This window comes from Meriones unguiculatus, chromosome 9 (genome assembly GCF_030254825.1).
Source record: "Meriones unguiculatus strain TT.TT164.6M chromosome 9, Bangor_MerUng_6.1, whole genome shotgun sequence".
In the NCBI taxonomy this organism is placed as follows: Eukaryota; Metazoa; Chordata; class Mammalia; order Rodentia; family Muridae; genus Meriones; species Meriones unguiculatus.
Genome location: NC_083357.1, coordinates 83,279,188 through 83,299,263, shown reverse-complemented (window position 1 = coordinate 83,299,263; position 20,076 = coordinate 83,279,188). Strand labels below are relative to the sequence as shown.

Sequence of the window (20,076 nt, the reverse complement as noted above, 5' to 3'; positions counted from 1 at the left end):
TAATTTAAAGTGTTTTGTAATACAAAAAAGTTTTCTGAAAGTCATATTTAAAGTTTTATATCATTATGCTGTAAGTCTAGGTATTGAATGTTAAGAATTATTAATTGGAAGAATATACTTATTGTATCCCAGTTAGGTTTCTAGTTTGTGAGGTTCATAAAACCTAGACATTTTTAGTAACTATTTAAAACTATTGCATACAGAGTAACTTTTGTCCATCTTCTTGAGAAATAGATTAAAACAATATATAATACACTTTTATTGCACTGCCAGGAATTTAATCACCCCAAGTTAGCATTGTAAAATGTACTCATTAGGTAAGATAAAAAAGCTGTTATAAATCACTGACTAATTTTTTTTCACATTTGCAGCATTTAAATATTAGGACACTGACAGATGATATGGTAAGGTTATCTTCAACTTTCTCTTTTTTATGTATTTTAACTAACCATGTACTGTCTTTTGCATGCTATATTAACACCTTTGAAAATGCCAAAACTATCACATGCCAGAAATGTGTTTATACTATTAAAATAAGAGGTAGAACTGATAAAATACATTAAATTGTTGCTTGTATGCTGTGAAAAGGAAGAGTCAATATGTTACTATAAAATTTTGTTTAATTACAAATTGTTAGTCAACTTTGAATCATTCAAATCAGCTCTCATTCTTTGAGGGTGAATTGCATACTTCCAAAAGCGGTAGGAAAAGACATGGTGGCTTGTTAGAAAATGTAGTTGCTAATTAAAGTAAGCCAGGTTGAAATGCCACGCGTGTATTTGAGAAATTCTGTTTAAAAACTAGAACCAGGCCTACTTTACTTTCAGGTTTATAATAGGACTTTATCTAATGTCTTAGCTGGGTAATCAAAATTCTTGAGAAATACACTTTTTATATACAAATGCAAGTTACCTTGTGTTTATGGTAAAGGAATGATAACAGTACCCAGCCACAAATAACAGAATATCAAGAATCCATGAGTACAATGGAGAGGAAGAAACCCAGTACCTCGCCAGGTTTGATATTCAACAACGATGTTATCAAGCATGAAGTGCAGTGCTTAGGAACAGTAAGTTGTCAAGATGTTACCACCCTACATATCCAGAGTGCTGGCTTTGGCATTGGATACGGTAGATGTGTAAAAATGAAGCATACAGATCTTGACATGAATGATTGAGAGACCTGAAGTAGATGTTGATGTATTTTTCTGAATGGTATCTTAGAAGAGCATTTTTTTTTTAAAAAGAAAAGTATTTATGTTAATTTTTCTCAGTAACGTTGTGTATAGTCATGTCACCTAACACCAGGCAAATGTCCCTAAAACCCAGCCTACTCTAGTCTAATTGTGAGCTTCAGGTCCAGCATCTACCTGAAGTAAGATGGGAATAATAGATGAAGACACCTGAAACTTGACCTTTGACCTCCACATGAGTGTTCATGCGCGCACACACACACACAAACATACATACACACTGAGTTAGGTAATATCAATCTTAGGTATGAATTTAGATGAACCTTGATGGTATGGTCTGCTCCACACCTAGGCTGTGCAGTATAAGCCATTCTGTAGCATTCCATCATTGATTGTAACATCAGATGGAGCTTGACCAGACCAGTGCTTAGAAGACGATAGTAAAATGGAGCTATGACTTCGATCATACAGTTGCCTCGCACCCTGCTGTGTGGATGTTACTGTTGTTTTACAGTTGAGGGCATTGAGGTTGAGAAGGGTTGAGAACCTGTCCAAGGAGGCCTGGCTGCACCATAGCTTGAATGCTCTGCTTTCGTTCGGGTCCTATACACTTAACTGTGCTGGCTGGCACCTTGTTTTCTACATGTTTATCTTATTTTCCACACAGCCTCCCCCCCCTTTTTTTGTGGGGGTGAGAATTGAACCCAGGATAGTTATGCTATTACTAAGATGCGTACTCAGGCTCTATAAATGAATGGCTTCTTAAAGTCAGTAATAAAGCCAACTGTAATTTTTATGTTTTACATTTGGATTTTATGAGAGTGTACTGTGCTGTAATAGCTTTATTGAGATACAATTTACGTAGCATTCATTTTACACACTAAAAGTTTATAATTAAGTGGTTTGTAGCATAGTCACAAAAATTGCCCATCACTCTAATCTATTTTAGAACATTTCCAGTATCTTCACAAAGCTTTGTGCCTGTAAATACTTCCTGCCTACTTCCCTTCAGCTCTCCCAGCTCAGTAACTACTCTTATGCTTTGCCTATTTTTGGTATTTCAAACAATTGGAAGAGTTTGTGTTAATTTTTAACTAAAAAGAAATGACTTCATTTAGGGTAATGTTTTCAGGGTTCATTCATAATGTTTTATGAATTAAAGATGTTCAAGTTACAAAACATTAGAACAAAGATCTTATAACATGGGTTAAAGACATGGCTCAGCTGGTAGGTTGCCTGACACATGAGCATGAGGATTGAGTTGGATCCCACCACCTATATAAGAAGCTTCAAGGGACGGTGTGTTTGTCACCTCAGCAGAGACAGGCAGTACCTTTAAAACTCATTGGCTAGTCAGTCTAGCCTAACTCGCGATAGATTCTGTCTCAAAAATTAAGATGGAGATCATAGAGAAACACACCTGAAGTTGATCTCTGGACTTCACGTGTGCACGTATGCACGTACATGCATACAGAGTAAAAAATTTTTTTTTTAAATTACAACTTCATTCTTTTTTTAAATCACCATCATTTATTAGTTTATTCAATTTGTATCCCGGCTGTGACCCCCCCCCCCCCCATCTCCTCTCAATTCTTCCCTCCCTCCTTCTTCTCCCCTTATGCCCATCCCATAGTCCACTGATAGGGGAAGTCCTCTTGTATTTAACCCTAGCCTATCAGGTACAGAGTAACATTTTAAGGAAGTTTATGATGTTTGTGTCGGGCTGTGTTTATACTTTCCTTATATGTGGCCAACTGCAGGCTGCAGTTTGGACATGATACATCCTTCCATTTTAGATTATCTTCTATACATTTTTGAGGTTTATTCAGACTTTAGACACAGTCTGCATTTGTTTTGGATGTTGTTCTTTTATTTTATGTGGCCTTCCTTGCACACTCCAAAGCCAAAGTCTCTACTTCAGTTTAGAAATAGTCACGGAATGGCTTTAATAGGCCATTCTAGAAAATGTCCTTGGTGTCTGCTATGTTAATGGGTTGATTCTTCCCCAGTGAAAACTTTCTTAGTTTTCTGTCCTTCTTGCTTAGTTCTGTAGTGACTAGTATACTTTTCTCTGATACTGAGGTCCTGCCTCCGTTGTTCTGAGCATCTACCTGTTTGGTCACCATTGTCTTGATCCTCCTTTCATCTTGGCTGTGGACATGGCTCTTTCCTGGATGTCTAGTTTCACCTGTGCATCCTGACTGCTGGTTGTCCTCGGCACCCTTCTGATCTTGTGCGATATCTTGTCTTCCTAGCAGGCCGCGCTGCTAGTACAGAGAAGGATAAACTGGCAGTTTGATTTTCGTATCTGTCTCCAGTCATTTCTTTGAGGAGGAGAATGAGCATGACCTTTGTGAACAGCAGAATTGGTTCTTTCTTCCACATAAGTAATGGATACAGGGACAGAGCAGTGCACCTGGAGTCATGAGACCCTTGTTGACAGCCAGAGTTTCCCTCCTGCATTGCTCTGTGGCCTCAATAAGCCAAGCATTTGCTTGATCATTTATTTGTAAAGCAGGGCTTGTTATAGCTTCTCTCCTTTCTCCCAGTGTTCTCATGGGTTCCGTATAGTCTGAAGTGTATTGAAGTGCTGCTCCCAGTTCTTTGCTTTTTTGTCCCTTTTTGTCTCTTTTAGAATTGTCTCCCGTTGTGCAGACAGAAATCGCAGTGTGCCGCATTTGCCATGGGGCTGTACGGGGGAGGTGTATCGCATGGTGGTTGAACTGTGATAAGGGAATGGGTGCCTGGATATTTTGAGGGCCTTTAAAGGGTACCTGGCACGTTAGGGCTCATGGAAGCATTGGCCGCTGATGCTTTGATACAGTGCTGGCAGGATGTTTATAATTACAGCTGGAATTCTCCAAAGCATATATGCTCCATGTTACTTTCATGTAGACTTTCTTAATGTGAATAGCTGTTTTGGAACAGATCATGAGAAAAATCAGAAGAATAGCATTTTTCTGTGGCCATACATTATAGTAACAGTATCTTAGAAACAGACACTACTGCAGCAGCATTAATGTTAGGAACCCATCCCTCTGGCTAGGGAGATGGCTCAGGGGATAAAGTGCAAGTGTGAAGATGGGGTTAGATCTCCAGCACCCTAAATATGGGTTTGCAGGGAAAATGGGTGGAGACAGGTAAATCATTGAGACTTAAAAAAAAAAGTGTGGAAATAGAGGAAAACATCACACCTCAACTGCTGTCCTCCATGTGTGCCTCTGCATTCCTGAGTGAACCTGCGTAAATGCATATGTCACACCCCTCTCCTTACACACAAAGAAAATAAAAAAACTCACCCCTTTAGGTTGCTTTGTTAAAGGTTAGTGAGGGCACTTTTCATTTCAAGGCTATTTTGTGAGTTATCAGAATTGAATTTGGCAGGAAATAGTCTCGTTATAGGAACAAAGGATTACTACAGTGTTGGTTTCTTCTTAAGTCAACTTTAAGGAGTGCCCTTTAAAAACAGATCTTTACATTTTCCACATTTAAGAGAGCAGGTCAGGGTGCTAAAGAAATGAAAAGATGCATCATTTTTTCCTTGTGTGGACCTGGACTTGAAAGGTTTTCCTCAGAAGTGAAAGGGTAAGGAAGAGGGAGGGTGGGAGGAGAGGAGGCAGCAGGTATGTAAGGGTAAGTACGAAGACTTGGACATGGGCTTCCTGCTGAATTATCGCCCTAAAATGCTTTTCTCATTGAATACTTTTGGAGTTTAGGAATAGATTTTCACAGCCATTTTCGGTATTTCTCCTTATGTCTTTTATGCCATTGTATAAAGAAATGCATTTAACCATTTTTTTCTGTTACCCATTTTTGGACTGAGGCAGTGGTTTTCAAACGTTCTTGACTAGGACCCATGCTTTTGTGTCTCAGCCCACATAAACCTACAAGCTGATTCTCAGTTGGAACTAAAGTTTTTATAACCAGTATGTGATGTTTCTAAGCATAATGAACTCTGATCTTTTCCTCTCTATTTCTTTCCACTTTTCTTCCCTCTTCTCCATTACTTAAGAAATAGAATGGTGATCTAATCCACTAAGTGGATTTGATGACCCACAAATCACAGTTAGAGCTAGGAAACAAACACCAGCCTGCAGAGATGCTGAAGGAAGTCATAGGGCCTTTCCATTAGTGTCTGTTCTTTGTTGCCTCGAGTTTCCTGGGGAGATATGGTTAGAATGACAGTTCTGTTACTGGTAAGCGGTGCCAGTTTGAGTAAGTAACTAGTTTTTACGATTTGATATCTCTGTTTACAGGTATTGTTAGAGGGACAATTAAGTAAAAGTGCTTAACAAAACATGCAATTATAAAAGTAGGTATGATAAGTAACTGTTTCGGTTGGATGTGTGATATATATGTTATATGATATTTCAATTTTAAGGTTAAAGTCTGAAATTTGAAAAGTGTTTATAATTAGGCATACACAACAGTCATAATATGAAACAGTTTTTGTACTGAAGAGGTTCCTTTTGTGCTCATTTGTAGCTAGTGTTCTTTGTCGGCATTTTTTTAATGCTACTTTGAGTTTTTATATCTACCACCCTTTTCCACCCCAGTTCCTTCCAACACTTCAAAACCATGTAGTAGAGACAGAAGGTTAGTGGGGAGAGGGGGGCGTTGAGATCTTTTTAGACTACTTCATGATGATTAGGGGTGATACAAAGTCGAATCTTTGTATCATCAGTTATTTCCAATGTCTTCCCTTACCTCTTTTCTCTTGACCCCTTGATGGAGCAGGAACCACAGGAGGTCCTCCTCTCTTGGGGCTCTGCTCTTTTTATACCCTCTCTAGTGTCCCCACAATTAAACTGTCTTCAGCTGGTAGAATCACGCCGCTGCCGGAGCACACACAAAGCAAATAGTCTGCTGCTGTAGACAATCTGAAGTAGCCCCATATCCAACCACACCTGGGATCAAAACAGAAACATGTTTACATAACATAACAGTGTTTTTAAAGACAACAAAATTCTCACTATAGTTTTCCCTCTATCATGGGTCTTGGCAAACAGCAGCTATCTGTACTACAGTTGAGGTTGAAAATTCATGTAAGTAGAATCTCATAGTGTCTGGCTAATTATTTTACTGATACTACAGAAGGTTTGGTTCATTCTACTTTGTGGTTATTTTGTAAATAAAGTCACAGTGAACATTTGCTTATTGTTCTTTTTCTGTGGACATATGCTTATACATTTTTTGGATGTGAGGTTAGGTGCATGCTTAACCCTAAATGAAATTGACAGTTTCCCCTAATAACTGATGATGCTGATTTTTTTGTGTGCTTGTTTTCATTGTTGTTTGTAATATCTATTACTAAATAAAGAACTGTTCAAGTGATCTACTTCTCTTTAAGTGAATCTTGGTAGTTTATCTTTCAAGAATTTTTTTTTAACTTCATTTATGTTGTTGAATTTACAGATTTAATGCTGCTTATGGTATTTTCTTATTCTTTTAATGTAGGATATATTCCCATTTCCAAATCTGATAATGATAATTGTGTCCTTTGATTTTTTTTCTTTGTTTAGTCTGGTTGAAGTGTGTCAATGTTATTGATTTTTCAGAGAACCAGTTTTTAGTATATATTTATTTATTGTTCATTATATATGTTTATATCAGTAGAGTCTTTCAGAGCCATCTGTGATAGGCTCCATTCCTGTTCTCTGCCTTCTCCTGCTAAGCATCTGATGTCTATCACGTTTGTTCTTCTGAATGAGGATTGAGCATCTTCCGTAGGGTCTTCCTTGTTGTTTAGCTTCTTTAGGAGTATAGATTTTAGTATGTTTATCCTATATTATATGGCTAATATGCACTTATAAGTGAGTGTATACCATGTGTATCTTTCTGCTTCTGGGATACCTCACTCAAGATGATCTTTTCTAGTTCCCACCATTTTCATGCACATTTCATGAATTCCTTGTTTTTAATAGCTGAGTAGTGTTCCATTGTTTAAACGTACTACAATTTGGGCAGAGTGCAGGGAATCTTTTTTTAAAAATTTTGTTTATTATTTATTATCATTTATTACAGTTTATTCAGGAGTTTCAAAAGGAGATCAGTAGAGCCATAAAAACTGAGCCCTGGGTGTCCTGAAGAGAATGATACCCCAACCAAGGGCAATACATGGAGAAGACCTAAAACCCTGGCTCAGATGTAGACCATAGGCTCAGTCTCCAAGAGGGTTCCCCAGTAAGGGGAGCAGAGACTTTTTCTGGCATGAACTCAGTGATAGGCTCTCTGATCATCTCCCCCTGAGGGGTGCAGCCTTGCCAGGCCACAGAGGAAGACAATGCAGCCAGTCCTGATGAGACCTGACAGTGTAGGGTCAAATAGAAGGGGAGGAGGACCTCCTTTATCAGTGGACTAGGGAAGGGTCTTAGGGGGAGAAGAAGGGAGGATGGGAATGGGAGGAGACGAGGGAGGGGGATCACAGCTGGGATACAAATTGAATAAATTGCAATAGATGATGATGATGATGATGATGATGATGAGAAAGCAAGCTGAGCAAGCCTGGGAGAGCCCGCAGTAAGAGGCTTTCCTCTGCTTCAGTCCCTGCCTCCAGGTTCCTGCCTTGGCTTCCCTCTATGATGGTCTGTTACTATTTTGCCAAAATACACTTTTCCTTCCCCAAGTTTCTTTGTGTTGGTTCTATCACAGCAGCAGAAAAGATAACTAGAACACTTCATTTTCAATCAGTTGTAAATTTGTTTTTGTTCTTTGGAACTAAGTTTCTCTGTGTAGCCTTGGATGTGCTGGAACTTGCTCTGTAGGTTAGGCTGACCTCGAACTGACAGAGATCCACCTGCTTCTGCCTCTTGATGCCACTGCCTGTCAGTTTGAAATATTTTATAATTCTTAATTAACATCTCCTTTGAACTATGGTTGTATTTTTAGTCACCTTTTGTTTAAATTCCAAAGTGCTTGGAATTTTCCTAACAACTTCATCCAGTTTGTCACTTTCTTGAGGACAGGCTATAGTATGTGATTCCCAGCCTTCCCAGTAAATTTTGCTTTATGTCTCACATTGTGGATTATATAGGTGAATATTCTTTGTGGATTTTGCTGTTGCTGAGATGAGTCACGTCTATATAGTAAATACATCATGAGAGTTGAAACTGTTTATGTTTTCTTCATCTTTCAATTTCCCACCTCCCCTTATTAACAGTTTTATGTTTTGTTTATTTCTTCTTTCATTTTTGTCACTTTTATGTTCTTTGTTTGAGCTTTGCAGGTAAGAGCATGTTGTTGTCCCTTCTTATTCATTAGGATTGGTACTAAGACATCCCGCAGATCCGCAGACTTAGAGTTGTTTAGTTATTTTTGTAGAACCTTTGCACATCATTTCATGTACTTTAATCATAAAGACATCAGGAGAACATTAAAGCCATGCTCTTCCTCCTCCATATCCTTCCTACTTACCTGTCAAGAGTTGAGCCCGAGGGAGGGATGGGAAGGATATGGTGGGTACCCAGTCCATAGGATCAAGGAGACAAGTGCATGGCCACCCTTCATGTTCATAGCAACAGACATTTTTGCAAGCACAACTCCAGTACAAACAGGGACATCTGGGTCTTCCCTTTTGGCTGTGGCCTACCCCCTCCCAGTCAGTGTAAATTCCTTATTAGTAGCAATATTATACTGTACTGGTTAGAGGACAGTCACAAACAAACCTTTATAAATATTCCACACCGAGACAATATAGTCTTCATCGATCTATCTATCTATCTATCTATCTATCTATCTATCTATCTATCTATCTATCAATTGTCTTTTCATTTGAGTGAGCACACGTGTGCCTGTGTGCCATGGCACAGGTGTGGAGGACATAGGATAACTTGTGGGAGTTGATCACCACCTCTGCTTTGTGGGTTTCAGGGGTTGAACTCAGATTGTCAACATGGTGAGACATGCCTTTATCTGCTGAGCCATCTGATTGGCCTGAGTCAATTTCATAGAAGCCAAACTTGTAGTTTTAGTTGTAGTCACATTTTGTTCTATAGCTATTTAACTGTTTTTGGAGGGCTGAGCATGCAACATTACCATAGTTGTGACTTGGTAAGCATAATAAAGTGACCTTTTAAAATTCATTAGTTTTTACTCCTTGCAAAATTTACTGGGTTTATATATCTCACTTGATGTAATTATTGGTGTTCTCTTTGAAGAGAGAGATTTCTTGTCTTCAGTGAGACCAAGTTTCTCAGTTTCAGACTCCTCTGACCTTTCCTTTTTTATTTCTATTGTGTGTGTGTGTTTTGTCTTCCTGTCTTCAACTGTTATTTCTCCAGTTTCTTTCCTGCATCCTCTGCTCTTCTCTCTTTGTGGTGCCTTACTTGGATGATTACCTCTGAAGATTGCAAGTACCACTGATACCTCTGACCCTTCCTTCAGCTGAGACATATTAATGTGTTGGCCGATTGGATGCCTTCATATGGGTGTCCCATTTACCCTAGGAACTAATGCCCTCCGTTGGACCCTTCACTTACCTCCTACACTTGTTTCTATTCTCACATTCTCTTGTAAGGGAGCTTTACCCTTCCAGTGCTTCTTTTTGATTATTTCTTGAGTTTTTAAAATCTGTCTGCCAGTGTCCTCATTTTCACTTGTTTGGACTCTTTAACCACTACTTCTTTCTCCCTAAGAAGTAATGGCTTTACACAGCAAACAGAGTTATCTATCTATATTGAATTGGGCATGATATTGTACTCTATTTGAGTGTTCTTATTTGTGCTTGTTATGTATAGATTTTCCCTTAGCTTTTTAAATTTAAAATGCTTTTTTTTTTCATATAATGTATTCTAATCATTCTGATCAGTGTGTTCCTCTTTCTTCTCTCCTTCTAGATCTTTCCCACCTTCCCACCTATCCATCTCCATGCCTTCTTTCTCTTTGAAAACAAAGAAGACAATATGAAAACAAACCAGAACAAAACAAAGCAAACAGAAAAAAGAAAACAGAACAGAGAAAGAGCATGACATACACACACACATTCACACTCACACATATATACTCCTCATAAAAACACAATTATAGAAACTATAATAGAGAAGCAAAAGACAAGTAAGATAAAAAATGCCCAAACACACAGGGGTCTTTTCTGAGACTGACACTCCACGAAGGACCATGTATGGATATAACCTAGAACCTCTGCTCGGATGTAGCCCATGGTAGCTCAGTAACCAATTGATTTCCCATAGTAAGGGGAACAGAGACTATTTCTGACAGGAACTCAATGGCAGGCTCTTTGACCTTCCCACCCCCCAAAGGAGGAGCAGTACTGTTAGGCCACAGAGGAGGACTTTGCAGCCAGTCTTGAAGATACCTGATAAAACAGGGTCAGATGAAAGGGGAGGAGGTCCTCCCCTATCAGTGGACTTGGAAAGGGGCAGGGAGGAGATGAGGGAGGGTGGGATTGGGAGGGAATAAGGGAGTGGGATACAAAGTTAATAAAATGTAACTAATAATAAAAAAATAAAATTAAATTAAAAAAATTTAAAAAATGCCCAAACAAAGCAGTGTGTGACAAGGATCTTCATTAATACCATTGTTTTCTTTTTGTGTTGGCATGTACTGCTGAGCATGGGGCCTGTGCTTACCTGGGCTCTGTATTCCCTGTGAGACCTCTTTGGAGAAAACCAATTTTCCTTTTGATCGGATTGGTTGCTAATTGAAGACAGCTTTGGATGGGAACTCTTGTACACTTCTCACAGCACTTGGGCCTCATCTGGCTTAGACCTGTGCCTGCTGCCACAGTCTGTGCATTTGCATGTGTGTCCAGAAGGCACTGTTTCCTGGTGTCTTCCATCCTCAGGGCCTCTTGGTGTTTCTGCCTCCTCTTTTGTAGAGTTCCCTGAGCCCTGAGGGGAGGGGCTTGTTGAAAACCTCAGATTTCGGAACAAATGTTCCAAAGTGTCTCACTCTGCACATTGTCAAGCTGCGGATTATGTGGAGTACCCCTGGGATGGGGGAGAAGGTGGGAGGATGAGCCCCAGCAAGTGGTCTGTTACTGTAATGATGGACAGGAGGGAGAGTGAAAATTCTGTACCTGATTCCTAGACAGTGAGGCCACTAGGTTCTCAGGTAGGGAGCATTGCTACATACAGGTTGCTGACATAAACAGATGGGGGGATGGAGGAAAGGCGAGTTCACAGAAACATTTGATCGAGTCCCCAGGGAATAAAGTTAGGCTCAGGCCCCTGCATGAGGTCAGTTACAGGACTGGGAATGAAACTCCTTCTTTGGCTTTTTAACTTGACTTATGAGGCTTTTGTAGTAGGATCTTGTTTGTGTAACTTGATATAAACTTCTCAGCCAATATGTGGCTCTTCAAGTCATAGAATGGTTACTTAGGGACTAACGTACCTGGCTGTGAGCTTCTGCTAGAGCTTTGGAGTTCTTCAGTGGAGTACATGTCCCCATCTTGCTAATATGGCCATCTGTTTCTGTTCCCCAAATCCATTTAAGAGAACAGTTCAAATTACTACATAAAAGTCATAATTAGGGAATTATGACTACTGAATGAAATGTACAGTTAGTACTGTATAATTGTTAGCTTGTACTTAGGATCCAAAATATTAACTGTGTAAGTGAATTTAGTTTTCACTTAAGCGTCTTAGTAATATTATTAACATTTTAAACGATGGGGACAGGGAGGCAGAAGAGTTTACATAATCTGTTTATAGTCACAGTGATAGCCAGGGAAATTCTGGCAGGCGTGCTCTGGAGTACATGTTCCCGAACAGCAACATTATGCTACTGCAGGAGAGAGAAGTCTTCCTTTCCTACCAAGAGTGCTAAGGGTGAACCCCAGAAGTAGAGCTCATTATTTTGGCATTCAAGCCATCTCTATTTGGAATGTCTCATTTCTAAAATTGTATCAGAGCCATTAACCTTAATCCAGAGAAAGTTTTTCTAAATGTGATGGCCTACTATATCTAAGAAGCTGTGATGAGACACCGTTTTTTTCCAGCATATCAGATAAAACCGAGAATCTGTATCCCAAAGGAATAATGATATTTAAGAGATGCCAGCAGGCAAAGGATGTGCGATTTGTTTTGGCTGTAAGAAAAGCAACTTCTGTAAGGAAGTCTTTTCATAATTCTAGCAGCAGCTGTGGCTTGCTCCCTAGAGCAGACACTAGGTTCCTGATTCCCTTTAAGCTCCCATGGAAACGGAGTCCTGGAGCCACTGTGTATTTTGTTTGGTTTGGAGTGGGTTCTTATGAGTTTTTTGAGAAGCTAATCTCTCCTGGTCCCTTTCTCCTGAAGGTTCTCTCTGGACCATCCATGTTATTGAGTATAGAAAGTGTTGCCAGACCTTTTCTCCACATTCTGAATGTTTTCTATGTTATTTGTCTTTCAAAGACATTTCCAGAAAGGTGTAGTAGCTTCATGGTGTGGGCCCGGTCTACCATGAGATATGATAGGTCTTGTGAAATGTATGTGGAAGTAGACATCACTTGTATGAAGAAATTTGAATTCATGCCTAGCTTTTTTTTAACTTTAAAATATAAAAGCTTGACCTCATTAATTACTTAATTATTTTACTGGCCCAGAAGGGTCGAATCTTTTTGTATTAAAAGTTCATTTTACACTTTTACTAACTTTTTATGTTTTCTTTTGTAAGTGATAAAACTGTGATGTTTCTTATAGTTATCCTGCCAAGCTATATGTGGAATCTTCTCCTAGGTAAAGTGTGGGCCAGGGCAGCTCTGTATGTGTAATATAATGTATTGAAACAACTTCTATATGATTTCAAGTGTTTACTAAGTCAGGTGGGCCTTTCAGAGCCCATTAATATGAGTTAATTATGACTTCCTGTACTTAGGTTTTCAGCAGTAACTCTTAAGTGGGATCTCAGGATTTTTAAATATTTATGGAATGATTTAGAGAGCATCTCCTCAAATCAGAAGAAATGTTGGAATAAGATCAAGAGCTTTCAGATGTAACAAAGATGTATCTGAGTGTGCATACTTGTTTATTCACCCTTTTTTGTCTACCTCTTCATTAAGCATGTATTGAGTGCCTAAGACTGTTACAGAATATGAAAGTTTATAAGAATGTCTCTGCCTGGGAGCGTTGTGGGAATAGATGTGCACTCAGTTATTTCGCTGTGATGTGCTAGTGGAAGCTACTGTAGATAAGGTGCAGTGGAAGTAGCAGGGTCAACTTTGCTGCACTTGTTTATAAATTCTATTTTATTTGGGATATTTAAGCTTCTCCTCCCTTCCTCCAACCCTTTACCCCTAAGTAAGAGAGAGAAGGTTAGTGGGGAGAGGGGCACAGAACACTTTACTTCTTTTGGCCGTTAGGGTCAAGGAGGTCTTTTGGGGCGATTCCAATCTCCATCAACAGCAAATGCAGGCAGCCAGCAATCTCCTCCATCTCCTCCAAGTTGCTGCACCGCGAAGCGTCTCTCCGAGCCGCCACATTGTCCAACAGTTTCTGGTCTTTCCAAAATGCCACACTTCTATTTCTGAGCTCTCGTATTTATATCCCTCAGAGTCATAGACCACACCCCTCTCTGTGCAGCAAGAAGCAGGTCGTTACTGGCTGGCAAAGACCACACTCTGCAGCAGGCAGTTATCAGCTGTGGACAAGCTAAAGCCCAAGTTAAAATCCCACACTTGGGATTAAAACAAAAACATTTAACATAACTGAATTTTTAAAAGAAACCAAAACTTACGTTACGAAACTGAACTTGGGGACAACTCAGAGATGATTTTCAGTTGGGTTTTGAAGGATAGGTTGGAATCTAGGTTGGCAATTGTGCACATTTACCCAATAAATTTTTTTCATAGATATGAACAAAATGAATTCCTAGTTGAAGCATGTAACCTGCATAGTTAGGAAGCAATTGGTGATACCTTTAGATGATTTTTTTGCATGAATAATATTGAGCTATATCACTCAAGTAAAATGCAAAGTTTGTTTTATTTTATGTATAACTATTAATATGTGAATTAGAATTTTGTGTTATTGTTTTTAATGCTCTAGTATGTTTTTCCTGTGCACATTTTTCTTACTGCGTGTGTTAGTGTTATGTTACTACACCCAGATACTTGAGATTATCCACGACGGGGGATTGTATTTTTATCTACCAGTTTCAAAGGTTTTCAGATTTTTGCTTTGGGCTTGTAGCAGCACAATGTCTCTGGCAGCAGTGTATGTCAGAGAGGGCCTCTTTGCTCCAGGGTAGGAAAAAACAGAGAAAAAAAGGCATCCTGAGTTCAAATGTACTTCCAGTGACCTAACTTCTGCTAGGTCCTGTTTCCTGATGGGCCCCCCCCCCCTTTTAGTTTGTCATGGGCAAAACCATGCCTCAAAACACATGGGTCTGGGTGACTTTAAACATACAAATTGCAACATTTCCTTGTATCATGCTTTCTTATACTTTTTTTTTCTTGAGTTTTTTCTTTTTTGTTGTTGTTTTGTGTAGGAGTACTGTTCTGTGAATTACCAATGTTGGGATTAGTATGGATTTCCTATTCAAAATGTAAAACCTATAACCACTCAGCACACTCCCTGTGTCCTTAAAACCATGTTACGTTCCAGGTCATTTTTTAAAAGAAAGTAACAAGCCTTTTCTTCAGTAAGTGTATATGCCAGCACATAGGTTCAGATTAGTATATGTGCATTAAATTGCAAGCCCGAGATGTAGGTATCTCTTGGAAAGACCATTGTATAAACTGTCCCACAGACTGAGAGCTCACTATTGAGTTGACATGAACTAGGCAGAAAAGATGTGATAAATTCTAGGTACAAGGAAGAGATGACATTGAGCATACATGTTTAGGAGACTGGGTTACTCATTACATTTACCTCACGTGTCATAGGTGGAGAGTGGTAAAAATATTATTTGGTAAGGAAGAAAGGGTCGGGTAAAACTTAATATAAGAATCATGCCTTTAAGTCCAGCACCTGATCAGGAGACAGAGGCAGCTGGGTCTCTGAGTTTGAGGCAAGCCTACAGAGAGAGAGAGAGAGAGAAAAGAGAGAGAGATCCAGGATAGCCAAGGCTAAGTAGAGAAACCCTGTTTAAAACAACTGGAAAAAAAAGTCATGCCAAGATATTTGAACACAATCTTTTGAGTGATGGGAAATATTGAATATTGGGAGGTCAAGGCTAAGACTTGCTTTGCAGTTAGTAGGAAATGCTTGGAATAGCAGGCATAGAGAAGCTGGAAAGACTTGGATACTGATCAGGATTGGTGATATAGTGTGCCTGTACTAGGGTTATGCCAGTGGGGGTAGAGATTAAGGTATAGACCACATGGGTTGCCCTATGATTCGTTTTGATTTTTATCAGTTATCACAATTGAGAACATAGTATTAGTCAGGATAACTAACAAGTCAGTTTTCAGCTTACACAAATCAACATCAGTCAGAAGTCACAGTAAATTCCTATCCCCAGTAAGAGCCCCTTTGCTTCTGTCTCTGCTCAGGTCTATTTTTTCTTCTCAACTCCTCCAGACTTCCCAGACCCTCCTACTTTGCCCTCTGGGCCTCAAAAGTCTTCTAATGTTTTCTTTCCTTCTTTCTCTAATTGGAGCCTAGATGGTCTTTGATGGCTTTATTTTCCTGGTGGCTTCTTTCTTCAAAAGCTACCAGTTCTTTTTGAATACAAGCCATCAGAGCTTGCAGCCTGTTGCACACCTCCATATTGGTCTCACGTGTAGGTTTTCTATCTCTCCCACTGTTTCACTGATGGCCTCAGAACCTGAGGTACTTTATTCCTTTTGACTATCATTTTTGTTAACGTGCTGCATCCACCTTACCAGGCAGGGTTCTTAACCTGGGGCCTGTGTATCACCAGGTAATTGTAGAAGAACTTATGATATATTTAGAAAGGTTCTAAATCTTTATTTTTATAAACTTTAGGTCAAATTTAGTGTTTTTCTCTATTGTGAATATAGGGAAAAATTAACCTCTATCAGTGTATCAAACAAACAAATTAAAACGCAAAGCTCAGTACCATAGAGTTGTTAACCCTTGACCAACAAAAATCAGATATTTTAAATCACATAGTTATTAAAATATTTCTAAATAGGACTTATATTCAGTATTCTTTAAAACTAGACTTGCCTTCATCTCTCATTTAGTTCAGTAATGAGTATATAGTAAAGCTTGATGAATATTTCGGTGGCTGCATTTTACTTTATTTTCTCTTTGAAAGAATTTTTACAAAAATTTATTGCTGCATAAGTACTTTTTCCTCAATGATATCATGACATAAAGTGAAGGCATCTCTTGGTTCCTGGGTCAGAAATGTGAGACTATGTAGCATACTCATTCTGGTTTGAGGTCTTTTGAGCTAATCGTTGAGATGCTGGTGTAGACCAGTGTTTCTGGAATCCTGCGTGTATCTCTTTCCCCAGCTCATTCCTCTTTTGACAGGAAGGCTGGTGCTAGCTGTTCTCAGGCCTAAGTGCCTCCTCCTCAGGGTCTGCGCAGTCCTCTTTCAGACACAGCTACTGGCTGTATAATGCATGATTATATGAGCCTATTTTCAAGCCATTAGAGAAGTGTTATGAGCATAATTAAGAATAGTCCTCATTTAGCAAGTTTAAAAAAATGTGAAACTTTACAGAAGCTTTTCAGTTTCATGAGGTCCCATTTATTGATTGTTGCTCTTAGAGCCAGTGCTGTTGGTGTTCTTTTCCGGAAGTTGTCTCCTGTGCCAATGAGTTCAAGGCTCTTCCCCACTTTTTCTTCTAAGTGGTTTAGTATGTCTGGTTTTATGTTGAGGTCTTTGATCCACTTGGACTTTAGTTTTGTGCAGGGTGATGAGTATGGATCTATTTGCATTTTTCTATATGTAGACTTCCAGTTAGACCAGCACCATTTGTTGAAGATGCTGTCTTTTTTCCATTGAATGGATTTGGCATCTTTGTCAAAAATCAGGTGTCCATAAGTGTGTGGATTTATGTCAGGGTCTTCTATTTGATTCCATTGATCCACCAGTCCGTTCTATGCCACTACCATGCAGTTTTTAGTATTGTTGCTCTATAGTACAGCTTGAGATCAGGGATGGAGGTACCTCCTCAAGATCTTTTACTGTAGAGAATTGTTTTAGCAATTCTGGGTTTCTTGTTGTTCCATATGAACGTGAGAATTTTTCTATCAAGGTCTGTAAGAATTGTGTTGGTAATTTAATCAGAATTTCATTGACTCTGTAGATTGCTTTTGGTAGGATGGCCATTTTTACTATATTAATCCTGGCAAGCCATGAGCATGGGAGATCTTTCCATCTTCTGATATCTTCTTCTAATTCTTTCTTCAGAGACTGGAAATTTTTTTCATACAAGTCTTTGACTTGCTTGGTTAGGTTCACACCAAGGTACTTTATGTCCTTGGTGGCTATTGTGAAGGGTGTTGTTTCCCTAATTTCTTTCTCAGCCCTTTTTTCCTTTGTATACAGAAAGACTACTAATTTTTTTGAGTTAATTTTATATCCAGCCACTTTGCTGAAGGTGTTAATCAGTTGTAGAAGTTCCCTGGTAGAGTTTTTGGGGTCATTCAGGTATACTATCATATCATCTGCAAACAGTGATACTTTGACTTTTTTCTTTCCAATTTGTATCCCCTTGATCTTCAGTTGTCTTATTGCTCTAGCTAGGACTTCAAGAACAATGTTGAAAAGATATGGAGAGAGTGGACAGCCTTGTCTTGTCCCTGATTTCAGAGGGGATGATTTAAGTTTCTCTCCATTGAGTTTGATGTTGGCTGTAGGCTTGTATATCTCCTTTACTATGTTCAGGTATGTGACTTGTATCCCTGATCTCTCCAATACTTTAAACATGAATGGATTTTGTCAAATGCCTTTTCAGCATCTAAGGAGATGATCATGTGGTTTTTCTCCTTCAGTTTGTTTATGTGGTGGATCACATTGATGGATTTCCTTATATTGAACCACCCCTGCATGCCTGGGATGAAGCCAACTTGGTCGTAGTGGATGATGTCTTTGATGTGTTCTTGGATTCGATTTGCAAGTTTTTTTTTTTTTTTTTTTTTTTTCAATGCAGTTTATTCAGGAACATTGAACAATCCTCGGACCTCGGGGAAAGCCAGCCCATAGCTTAAATAGCCTCTGGGTAGCCAACCCAGGCGTGCCACGGGGGCAATGCAGATAGGTCCACATACATGGAAGCAAGCCAGATCCTCAGCCTTAGCCAAATGTGGAATTGTTCATGACAGAGAGCACTCACCATCGGGAAGGTGGAAGGCGGAAACCAGCTCCATCTTTAAGGCATAGCATTCCGCAGCTCTCTACAGTTCATCAAAACAAAGCGACCACCTACAGATTGGGAAAGAATCTTCACCAACCCTTTATCTGACAGAGGACTCATATCCAGTATATATAAAGAACTAAAGAAGCTGAAAAGCAGCAATCCAAGTAATCCACTTAAAAAATGGGGAACAGAGCTAAACAGAGAATTCTCTGTAGAGGAATACCGAATGGCAGAGAAGCACTTAAAGAAATGCTCAACCTCATTAGCCATTAGGGAAATGCAAATCAAAACAACCCTGAGATTTCACCTTACACCCATGAGAATGGCCAAGATCAAAAACTCAAGTGACAACACATGCTGGAGAGGTTGTGGAGAAAGGGGAACCCTTCTCCACTGCTGGTGGGAATGTAAACTTGTACAACCACTCTGGAAATCAATCTGGCGCTTTCTCAGACAACTAGGAATAGCACTTCCTCAAGATCCAGCCATACCACTACTGGGCATATATCCAAAAGAGGCTCAAGTACACAAAAAGGGGGAACTGTAGAGATTTGCAAGTTTTTTGTTGAGTATTTTTGCATCAATGTTCATTAGGGAGATTGGCCTGAAATTCTCTTTCTTTGTTGGGTCTTTGTGAGGTTTAGGTACCAAGGTGACTGTGGCTTCATAGACTGAGTTTGGTAGTGTTCCTTCTGTTTCTAACTTGTGGAATAGTTTGAAGAGTATTGGTGTTAGCTCTTCTTTGAAGGTCTGGTACAATTCGGCACTGAAACCATCTGGCCCTGGGCTTTTTTTGGATGGGAGACTTTTGATGACCGCTTCTATTTCCTTAGGGGATATAGGACTACTTAATTGGTTTACCTGGTATTGATTCAGCTTTGGCATGTAGAATCGGTCAAGAAAATTGTCCATTTCATTTAGATTTTCAAATTTTGTGGCATATAGACTTTGGAAGTAAGACCTAATTATTGTTTGGATTTCTTCAGGGTCTGTGGTTATGTCCCCCTTTTCTTTTTGGATTTTGTTGATTTGGATAGTTTCTCTCTTCCTTTTAGTTAGTTTGGCTAAGGGTTTGTATATTTTGTTGATTTTCTCAAATAACCAGCTCTTGGTTTCATTGATTCTTTGAATTGTCTTATTTGTTTCTAGTTTATTGATTTCAGCCCTGAGTTTGATTATTTCCAGCCATCTATTCCTCTTTGGTGTGTCTGCTTCTTTTTTTTTTTTTTTCTAGGGCTTTTAAGTCAGCCATTAAGTTGCTTGTATGAGATGTTTCGAATTTCTTTTTGAAGCCACATAGTACTATGAACTTTCCTCATGAAACTGAAAAGCTTCTGTAAAGCAAAGGACACTGTCCTCAGAACAAAACGACAGCCTTCAGATTGGGAAAAGATCTTCTATATCTGACAGAGGGCTAATATCCAGTATATATAAAGAACTAAAGAAGTTAAACAGCAAAAAATCAAATAATCCAATTAAAAAGTGGGGAACAGAGCTAAACAGAGAACTCTCTGCACAGGAATATCGAATGGCAGAGAAACACTTAAAGAAATGCTCAACCTCATTAGCCATCAGGGAAATGCAAATCAAAACGACCCTAAGATTTCACCTTACACCCATCAGAATGGCTAAGATCAAAAACTCAAGAGACAACACATGCTGG

The 20,076-nt window shown here is 39.2% G+C and overlaps 1 protein-coding gene across 1 annotated transcript in view; it reads left to right on the top strand.

Annotated features, from left to right (window-relative positions):
• The window catches only part of Diaph3 (diaphanous related formin 3), a 485,489-nt gene that overhangs the window by 22,846 nt on the left and 442,567 nt on the right, over positions 1-20,076 (top strand). Inside the window, 1 exon segment of the mRNA XM_060391498.1 lies at positions 372-404. Within this exon segment, the coding sequence (XP_060247481.1) occupies positions 372-404 (33 nt within the window).